Source organism: Crocuta crocuta, unplaced genomic scaffold (assembly GCF_008692635.1).
Source record: "Crocuta crocuta isolate KB4526 unplaced genomic scaffold, BGI_CrCroc_1.0 scaffold139, whole genome shotgun sequence".
Lineage (NCBI taxonomy): Eukaryota > Metazoa > Chordata > Mammalia > Carnivora > Hyaenidae > Crocuta > Crocuta crocuta.
In genome coordinates this window covers 9,570,052-9,580,431 of record NW_027533258.1, presented here as the reverse complement: position 1 = coordinate 9,580,431, position 10,380 = coordinate 9,570,052, and the positions used below count along the sequence as shown (strand labels likewise).

The 10,380-nt window shown below is 58.1% G+C and overlaps 1 protein-coding gene across 2 annotated transcripts in view; it reads right to left on the bottom strand.

Moving 5' to 3' along the window:
* Positions 1-10,380, bottom strand: part of ALOXE3 (arachidonate epidermal lipoxygenase 3) — a 19,031-nt gene that overhangs the window by 6,543 nt on the left and 2,108 nt on the right. Inside the window, exons 4-12 of one of the 2 annotated variants that reach the window (XM_077746705.1) lie at positions 10,054-10,173; positions 9,630-9,755; positions 7,063-7,166; positions 6,333-6,505; positions 5,244-5,387; positions 4,954-5,157; positions 4,560-4,861; positions 3,907-4,028; positions 23-123 (exon numbers count right to left, since the gene is read on the bottom strand). In XM_077746705.1, the coding sequence (XP_077602831.1) occupies positions 23-123; positions 3,907-4,028; positions 4,560-4,861; positions 4,954-5,157; positions 5,244-5,387; positions 6,333-6,505; positions 7,063-7,166; positions 9,630-9,755; positions 10,054-10,173 (1,396 nt within the window). The remainder of the gene's footprint in view (positions 1-22; positions 124-3,906; positions 4,029-4,559; positions 4,862-4,953; positions 5,158-5,243; positions 5,388-6,332; positions 6,506-7,062; positions 7,167-9,629; positions 9,756-10,053; positions 10,174-10,380) is intronic. The other variant, XM_077746706.1, reaches the window with a different exon arrangement.

Sequence of the window (10,380 nt, the reverse complement as noted above, 5' to 3'; positions counted from 1 at the left end):
CCCCCCCGCCCCACAGCCTCACCTGCCCGCTGTTGACCGCGGCATGCTGGGCGGAGCAGTTGAAGATGATGGCAGTGAGGAACTTCACCAGCTCTCCTGGAGTGCACAGCCTGCGTGGGAAGCCTGGGCATGGGAGGAAGGGGACAGGGTGTCGAGGGAGGGCGTGGGCCTCCCCGGGGCGGCTCGGGAGCTGGGGGCCCACCACAAGGGGCAAGTGAGGACGCGAGCGCTGAGCATTTGGCCACCACTGGCTTCTGACTATGATTAGGAGTGGACTGAGGTGAGGGATGGTCACGCGGGCTCTGAAGGAGGTCTGCATACGAGCTGGGTGCTGGGATCAGACCAGAAAACGCCCAGCCAGCACAGCTCACGACGGAGAAGCCAAGTCCAAGCTGACAGTCCAGGGGCCTCTGCTCCTTGATTGCCAAGAAGCCCCCGATATCTGCAGCCCCCGATAGCACTTAAGGTTTGAATTCTCCCCAGTTCATCAAGATTTGTCAAAGCACCCAGTAGCGGATCACCCACCGTGGGGCTTAGTGACAGAGACAGATGACCAGAGTGTCACTCATAAGCTCGCAGTGACAGAAGCAGAGGTAGGGCGGGGGGAGGGGGGGCTCCAAAGCCAGGGTTTGGCTCTTTGAGGAAAGAAACAGGCACTGAGGTCAAAGCACTCAGGGGAGACTTTCCTATGGGAAGAGAAGGGGACTCCCTGAGTTGAAGAGTGGGTGAGCTTTTTTTTTAAATTTTTTAAATGTTTTACTTACTTCTGAGAGAGAGAGAGACAGCATGAGCAGGGGAGGGTCAGAGAGAGAAAGGGAGACACAGAATCTGAAACAGGCTCCAGGCTCCGAGCTGTCAGCACAGAGCCCGACGCGGGGCTCGAACCCATGAACCGTGAGATCATGACCTGAGCCGAAGTCTGACGCTTAACTGACTGAGCCACCCAGGCGCCCCAGGTGGGTGAGCTTTGAACGGAAAAAAAGATGACAGAGGAAGGCATTATGTGGCTCAGACTGAGGTCCTCTTTCCCTGTACATCACTGATCTCGTCCAAATCCATGGCTCTAGCCGCTTCCCACTGGCCGGCGACTTCCAAGTTCACATCTCCAGCTCCACCTGGATCCCGACTCTAGGCACGGCCATGGCCATACGTCGGCAGCCGCTACCTGATGGCCTGACTTGGGCAGCCTCGAGGCCTCCCGGACAACCTCTGCAAAACCTGATGCTTGACTCCCTCCCCCACGGTGCCCCAAGCCCGGCCCTCCCACGGCGGTCTCATTCTGGCATCTTCGTACGGTTGCTCAGGCCAACATCTGGGCCCTCCTTTCTGTTTCTCTCGGATCGCTCAGATCAGCCGGTACTTCCAGGGGCCGATCTGGTGTCACCACCGTCGGGCTCCACCACATCCCTCCTGCATGAACCCGCCTGGTTCCAAACTTGCCCCTGACAGCCGTTCTTCAAGTGACAGCCAGAGCGCCTGGCCCTTTAGAATTGTAAGTCTGATCATGTCACTCCTTGCTAAAACCCGCTATGGGCCCCCAACCCCCTCACCTTACCAGTGCCCTACTCGATCGGGCTCTCATTTCTTCTTGGACTTTATTTCCTTCCCTTCTGTTCTCTCACCTTCTCTACTCAGCCATGCAGGCCTTCCTGATATTCCGTAAGCCTACCGGCACATGTCCACCCCAGGACCTTTGCACTTGCTCTACCTCTGCCTGTAGAGTCTTAGGCCAGTTATCCACCAAACTCTCTCCCTCACTTCCTTCAGGTCTCTAGTCAAACATCGCCTCCTCCAGAGAGAGCTTCCCTGACCACCTATCTGAACCCACTCCCCTTCCTCAATACGCTCTTTCATTTTTCTGGGTGCTCATAACCAACCACCGAACATATGTGTTTCTTTATCATCAGAGTCTCCCCACAAGGATGTTAAGCTCCATGAAGGTCAGGATTTTTGTCTGTCACGTTCACTGCCAAACCCCAGCACCTAGAACAATACTTAATATGAAGAGCCCCGTAATTATTGGTTGAGTGTAGTGAATGCCTAAGATGGTACGAAGGCAGGGTGGGAAGGAATGTTCCAGGCCAGGCGGTTTCTGGGCAGAATTTCAGAGGATTACCGGGGCGGTGGCCCCTCAGGGCAAGCAGCAAGGGGCTGAGGAAGGTGAGGCCTGTAGAGAGACAGCTGCTATAATGCAGAGACTGGGTGGTGACAGTGGGTCAAAGATGGCGTCAAGGCTCACAGTCAAGAGAGAGCGAGGCAGAGGGGGTCGGAGGAAGGACCAGGCACCTGACGGGGGGCGTGTGGGAATTTTCCGAAGGCTCTCTTCGTGGTCGACAGTCTAACCCTGAGGGCTGAGATGAAGAGGGAGGGAGGTCAGACGAGCTGTGGGAATTTTTCTGTCACTCCTATAGTTTATTTGTTCCCCTTGAAACATGGAAGCAAAAGTCATCCTGGCTGAGCTGATTAGTGAGTGTGTCTTACCTTAAAACAGGAACTACGAGAAGGCTGCACTGTTGGAAAAGACGTGTGTCAAGGTGAAGAATGTTCTGATGTATTAGGTCAGAGACAAGTTTCAGAGTGTAAGATAGGAGAGGGGCGCCTGGGTGGCTCAGTCCGTTAGGCCTCTGACTCTTGATTTCAGCTCAGGTTATGATCCCACAGTTTGTGAGTTTGTGCCTCGCCGTCGGGCTCTGTGCTGACAGCGTAGCGTGGAGGCTGCTTTGGATTCTCTCTCTCTCTCTCTCTCTCTGTCCCCCTGCCCCTCTCCCAGCCTGTGCTCTCTCTCTTTCTCAAAATGAATAAACATTTAAAAATTATAATAATGATAGGGGCACCTGGGTGGCTCAGTCAGTTAAGTGTCTGACTTTGGCTCAGGTCATGATCTCACGGTTCATAAGTTCGAGCCCCGCATCGGGCTCTGTGCTCAGAGCCTGGAGCCCGCTTCGGATTCTGCGTCTCCCTCTCTCTCTGCCCCTCCCCGGCTCGAGCTCTGTCTCTCTGTCTCTCAAAAATAAACATTAAAAACTTTAAAAATAATAATAAAGTAAGATAGGGGAGCCAACCAACAGTAAGTAGATTCCCCCCATCCCGGGTCTTAAACAAGAAACAGCTCCACATAGAAACAAAACAAAACAAACCTGCCTTTAGGGGAGAAGCTTTCAGGACTAGGCCAGCCCAGGGTAACAGTGGGCTTGCAAAGCAGGGGACAGGTCATCCTTTAAATATCCCGAAGAGACCTGGCTGTCACCACCTTAACCCAGAAATCACTCTGGGCATCACTGATACTGAGATAACCGGACACTATTTGCTTCCCCGTGTGACGCAGTGAGAACAAAGCATCACTTGGGAAATATTCTTGCCCCAAACATTTAACCTTTAGATGTTACTTCCCATTGACAGAATACACAGTAGGTCGAGGAGCGAGATGAACGACCTCACGAGGAAGCCATTAGATTAATTTGGAAGGTGACACATTCTGCAGGACAGCTAGTCTTGAGCTTTCAATCCAGCCTCGGCAGACGTCGTGTGATTTAAAGTGGGGCGCCCGGGCCGTCAGTTAGTGCCGACTTCGGCTCAGGTCACGATCTCAGAATCCGTGAGTTCGAGCCCCGCGTTGGGCTCTGTGTTGACAGCTCAGAGCCTGGAGCCTGCCTCAGATTCTGTGTCGCCCTCTCTCTCTGCCTCTCTCCTGCTCATGCTCTTTCTCTCTCTCTCAAAAATAAATAAACGTTAAAAAAATAAATTTTGTTGTTTAAAAGGTGGGGGGAAAGCCTCAGGGGAAAAAAAACCCCTAAGCACAGGATGTACTTCAAAGGTGGGTCCGTAAGTAAGAACTAAGTAACAGGTGAGGCCAGGGAGGGCACCGAGTCACTGGGAGCTTGCGGTCGGGGGATGGAGAGGGCTTACCTGAGCTCTCCCGGCCCAGGAAGCCCTGAGCAAAAATCTCGCCGACCCAGGCCTGCAGCTCCGAGTCCTGTTGCACAGATAGGTCACTAGGATAATAGTAGCCCACGATTTCTGAGACAAAGCTGCAGGAAGGAGATGCAAATGCCATGGAGGTGACCTTGCGCTCAAGGCTGACCAGAAATCCAAGGCCCAATGCCACTGAGGTTGGGGAGAGCCAGACAGCCAGTGTCCACTGAGAGCCCACCCGGGGTCCAGGGGGGACCCCCAGGTCCAGGAGGTTTGGGCTCTCCTGAGTCAGGGGTACTCTGAGCCTCCTTCCCACACAGTGGGCTGGGGGTGGGGGGGGTGGGCAGTGCACTGAGCAGAGCCTGGGGATCCCGCCCCTGATTCCTGCCCTGGTTTCTCTGGACACGGTGCCCTTTCCTTCCTCCCCTGCGATCATGCACAGCCTAGCCCCTCCCCAGCCCCGCAGCTACCTGTCATTTCACTGAGGACCCCAACCCCAACTCTCACCCTCGGGTGCTCGGTGCTGGGGCTTGAAACACACCCACGACCCCCAACACCAAGTGGCCCAGCCTGCACGAGTCCAGGGTGAGCCGGGAGGCTCTGGGGAGGCCGGACTGGCTACAGGGTCCCAGGCCCGCACCCCGCACCTCTGAATGGCCGCCCAGATCTTCAGGCCATCGTCTCGGTAGTGGTAGTTGGGGATTGTCAGGACGCCGCGGGCCCGCAGGCTGTCCGGAAGGCAGAAATCGGTGTAGGTGAAGTGGGCCAGACCTGTGCTTATGAGGTAGAGGAGGGCCTGCCTCCCGCCGGACGTGACCTGAGAACACAAGGTAGCCGGGCTTGGGGTCGGCCCAGACCCCACCCCAGTGCCTGGGGGGCNGGGGTTGAGCAGCGTGGCCCGAGCGATGGTGTTCACCTGCAGCGTGTAGCGAGTGTGGGGAAGCAGGAGCTGCGAGCGGGATGGGGGCGCAGGAGCCGAAGGTCAGAGGAGCAGGCCGAGCCGGCCCGCCCCCTCTGGCCCCGCCCGGGGGTCGCACCGACCTTGTAGATAGGATGGCAGAGCGGCAGCTGACGCAGTGTGGCCATGGAGAAGGCCTCGCACAGCAAATGCGTGCACAGAAAGTGCGTGTTGTGCTCGTGCACCAGGAATTCCGAGTTGCGCACCCACGTCTTGGCCAGCAGCCAATCCCAGTAGGAATCAGTGGGCAGAAAGATGGGGCTGTCGGGCCCGGGTTTCTGGCTGAGCTGCGACCAAGAATAATTAAGGGGGTGAGGCTCAAGACGGCGGGCGTGCCTCCTGAGCCCGTCCCCGAAGCCGCCCCAGGTCTCACCTGGATAGCCAAGGGCACCAGCGCCCCCTGCGGGTTGAGCCACAGCAGGCAGAGCGGGGCTGCCACGTACTGCTGGCGGCCGTTGAGGCAGTGGACGGGGGCCTCCTCCAGGATCCAGTAGTCCGCTAGGAAGACGTTCCCCCTCTGGGGAAGGCGCAGAGAGGCTCCCAGCGGCCCCCGACCCGCGCTCCACTGCCCTCTGTTCTCCGCCCACTCCCACCCCAATTTGGGCCTCAGTAATGCTTGGCGCTTGCACTAATGTCCAGAGTTAGATGCCCAACCCTTCCCAGCACGTCCGGAATGAGGTCCAGCTGAGTCCCTCCTGACGCAACCTCCCACCTGTGTAAGCTGGCATCCTCTCCCGGCACCCCCATACCTGGTCCTTCCTGCTCTTGCCACTCAGTGACCCTGTCCGTGTATCCAACAACAACAAAATACACACACACAGAATCGACTGCCACAGGGGCATCTGGGTGGCTCAGGTTAAGCGTAGACTTCGGCTCAGGTCATGATCTCACGGTTCGTGGGTTCGAGTCCGGCGGCGGGCTCTGTGCTGACAGCTCAGAGCCTGACCTGTTGCAGATTCTGTGTCTCCCTCTCTCTCTGACCCTCCCCTGCTTTCTCTCTCTCTCTCTCAGAAATAAATTAAAAAAAAAAAAAGAATTGACTGCCACTTTTCTAGCCTCCTAGAGGATGCCCGAGGGCTTGGCTGCCTGAGACACTGGCCCATCATCTGCTCCCAGCCCCTCAGGGCTCCCACTTCTCCATGTCATTCCTCTCGTATCTACTTGCACTGCCTTCCACCTGACCTAACACAGCTTTCTTTGGGCCTCTCAGCACTGGGGATCTCGGAAGCCCCAGAACACAGGCAGGGCCTGCTCCTCTGTGTGTCCTGCTCGCTCAAACCACCGCACCAGGCCCCGTGTCGGGCTTGCAGGCATGGCTGGGCCCCCTCTGGCCCTTGCCTCCATTTGCTCCGATTCAAAGCTGGGGCTGCCCAGAGGATGGGGCCTGCAGGCTGGATGTAGCCCCAGCCCTCTCACTCTTACCTCCACACCCGTCCTGTATCCATAATGACAAGTCACCCACCTCTAGTTCCATCTGCAGACAGGTGTCTGGACCCAGCGAGGGGGCCACCATGTCATTGGTGACAGGCAGCTTGCTGGGCAGGCTGGAGACGCAATGGAGCATGACAGGATTGACACCATTCAGGTACTGGTACCCGAAGAACTGGTCCTCACACCAGTGCTCTGTGACATACTCTAGGGGGCAAGAGAGGGGGCTGCTTGGTCTGGAGGCCACTTCCGTAGCTCGTCCCAGTGCCTGGCCCTTTGCTGGCTGTGGTTTCGGCTTCCCTCCCAGCAGCCCTGCGAGGTGAGTGAAATTAATCAATCTCACTCTGGACGCTGGGAGCCAAAGAGACGGAGTGACTTGGCCCAGCCGAGTGGCAGTACAGAGACCTGAATCTCAGCCTGGCCCCAAAGACCAGAACTCTTGGTGGTGGGGGTGGGGGAAGAGAGGCCAGTGCCCCCCTGATCAGGATCAGGAGTCCCTGAATGACCCTTGACCCTCTCTCAGGCAGGCGGAGTGTCTCTCTGTCCTCACTCCCTTATTCCTGTCCCCTCCCAGGGAAAGGGGAGACGGTGTGAGCTCGTAAGGGGAGTCTGTGACGCTTGCCACTCATGAAACCAGGAGCCCCACGCCCTGGGTCCCCACAGTCTCCCTGCGACGGCTGGAGGAGGGCCCCTTCCCAGAATGGGGCGGAGGGTTCTGAGCACGGGGTACGGCGGGGGACAGACATCTGCCTGGCTCTGCGCACCTGACGTGAAGGTCTTGTGACACCAGAAGATATTCCGGATGTCATCCAGCTTCTTCCAGGAGCCCTTGCGGTCCAGCAGCCCCCGGAGCTTCATGCCCAAGGACCTGAGGAGGAAGGGAAGCGAGAGTGGGGCCAGGGGCTGCCAGGGACACTGTGCCCCCAGCCTAGAGGCCTGGAGGGACCCGACAAGGTCAATGCCCAAAGCAGAGGTGCCTAACAGTGTGCACGCGAGAAAAGAAGTCTAGTGGCCAGTCGAGGCTTCACAGGGGTGACTCCAAATGCAGACGCGCAGTGGCACACGTGGCTATGTGTTGCAGATAGCACACCTTCGTTGGTGTTTTGGCTTTTCTCCAGGTTTCCATCTAGTTACAGACCTTCGCTGGCACCTGACTGCCTACCGGACAAAGCCCCAGCCTCTAGGGCCGGCTCGGCAGCCTGTCACCAGCCGGTCCTACCGAGCACGGCCTTCTCACGAAACATAACCAGACGTATGGTTTGCACCCCAGACTGGTAAACAGAGGCCTGGCAGCCTGGGGGGCCGTGCACTTTTCACTCTGTGGGTGCCTGCCCTGCTTGAAGCTTTTACAGCAAGCATGTGTTGTTTTATAATCCGGAAACAAATGCTCGGGGCGCCTGGGTGTTCCGTCGGATGGGCGGCCGACTCCGGCTCAGGTCATGGTCTTGCGGTTCGTGGGTTCGAGCCCCGCATCCGGCTCTGTGCTGACAGCTCACAGCCTGCTTTGGATCCTCTGTCTCCCTCACTCTCTGCCCTTCCCCTGCTCGATCTCTCTCTCTCTCTCAAAATTAATAAATAAACTTAAAAAATGCTTGGCGTGAAATCTGCTCCCCTCCTTGCCCAGGGCACATGTGCCTCTGGGAATAAGCCGTGTCCCACATGCCACCCTGTCCACCACGAAGCATGGCCTGACACCCCTGAACACACAGTGGGTGTGCATCTTCCCCCAACGCTCACCACTCCCTGCATTACATCGTAAACCCGGTGTGCACCTGCCGTCCTTTATTATACATCATCCTATGGGCCCCCGAGAGCCAGGACTTGGCTCAAGGCTGAGGGCAGAGAACGCGACCCTCAGCAGGTGGGTTTGCCGCGCTGTGGAGAAGGCGGGCCGTGTGAGTGTGCTGGGGTGCCTCGGGGGATGTGGGCAAAGACGCATCTGTGACCCGACAGCCCCAGGGACAACTTCCTGAGTACCTGCTGAGCACCCACCCGGGAGGGCTGCCCTGAGAGGGCCCGAAGCAGGTGAGAGCTCGGTGCTAAAGCAGAGAGCGAGGAGTCAATGAAGGAGGAAGAAAAGGTCTTCCTTGTCCAAGGGCCTGGCGCACCTGTTCTCCAGAGCGACCTGCGGTGGCGGCACCCTGGAGCCTGGCCACAGCCCCTACTCTCCTTGACTCCTACCNCCTCCGGGCCTTTCCTCTCCTCTCAAACCCACACATCCGCCCCGGGGCCAGCTCAGGTGACTCTGGTCCCCGGCCTGCCACGCCTCTCCCAGGTCATTGCCCGAGGCCCAGCCACCTGCAGCCGCCCTCAGGCATTTCTCAGCTCCCTGCTCAGCCCCCCCCACTAGCCCTCCTCCCAGAGAAACAGGCCAGCACAGGAGCCCCACGGACAAGCATCCGGCCCCTCTGCTGCGCGGATGTCCTGCTGGGGACACTGAGCCCCTTGCGGCCATGGGCGCGGCCTGACACCACTACTGGGTCCCATCCACTGAGACTGTGGTACTGGGTCTCTCTCGCTTCTTTCCCCCCCCCACCCCAGGAGGCAGGTGTGCATATTCCCATCATCCAACAGATGAGGAGGAACCTGTTAAGAGGCTAAGTGAAGATCAGGGTTATGCAGCTTGAAGGTGTTGGTTCTGGGGTCTGAATGTGACATGGTCGGACTTCACTTCCTTAAAACCTCAGGGCCTGGCCCCCTGCCCGCCTGACATGGTCCCACCAACAGGGCCTGGGACTGAGCTCACCACTCAGGAGGCGCTCCATTCATTTCCTAGATTTGAGGGATGGAGAGAGTGGGGATGACAAAGGAGCAAACAGGAGGTGATGGGGAGAGAGAGAATGGAGGGGGGGAGGGGGGGACAGAGATGGGGAGACAGGGACAGAGAGGGGGACATGAGGGCAGAGAAGGGGAAACAGACAGAGAGGGGGAGATGGGGACAGAGAGGGGGACATGGGGACAGAGAGGGGACATGGGGACAGAGATGAGGAGACAGGGACAGTGAGGGAGACAGTGGGACTGAGAGGAGGAGATGGGGACTGAGAGGAGGGAGACGGGGACAGAGAGGGGGACATGGGGACACAGAGGGGAGACGGGGGCAGAGACAGGGAGACAGAGACAGGGAGGGGGACATGGGGACAGAGAGTGGGGAGATGGGGACTGAGAGGAGGGAGATGGGGACTGAGAAGAGGGAGATGGGGACAGAGGGGGAGTTAGGGACAGAGAGGGGACATGGGGACAGAGGGGCGGACACAGGGACAGAGATACGCATGGAAGAGCAGAGGCAACAGGCAGAGTGAGCAGGGGTGTGTGGGGGGGGCAGTGGCCTCACGCAGGGATGGCGTTGAAGAGCAGGGAGACCGTCTTGGTGGCCGAGTAGCGAATATTGGGGTCCATGTGCAGCAGCGACGGGAAGTCAATTTTCATGGGGAAGCCAGGCAGGTACTGGTTCCCGCTGCTGTGGAGGGTGGCGGGGAAGGAGAAGGACAGACACCAGTGACGGACCTGCGCCCACTCCCCCCCCTTAAGTCCCTCCCGCCATCCTCGCCTTGCTCTGGACTCCTGCCCAGTCCCCTCCGTTCTGGCCTGAAGCCACCTCCCTGCCAGGTGATCCCCTTGGGGTCACCTCTGACACTTCTGCCCTGACTCCTGGACTAAACCCTAGTTGTGATCTTTCCTGGCTGCTGGGGCCCCATCGTCCCGACCTTCGGGTCACGCCCTCCGCCTTCCTCCCAAGCCTGGGCTTCCCCCATCACCTGTCCGCTTGGGCCGCACAAGGTGCCATCTTGGTCAGGGCAAATTTCTTGTCTGTCTCCATCTCCTCAAAGTTGCTGACATCTATGATGCCAGGAAAGCCGGGGGCATAGACCTTCCAGCTTCGAGGGAAAGACGGCAAACGTCAAACTTAGGATAAACATGAACTTCAGCCTTTAAAGGTGGCGACTTTAAATTAAAACTCCCAGAAACCACCCACTGTCTGGGTAGGTGACAAAGAATTGGCATTTTCTCCCTGGAGGCACCGGACTTCAGGTCAGAGAGGCATTTAGGGACAACATGAATGTCCAGACTGGTTTGGAGCAGGG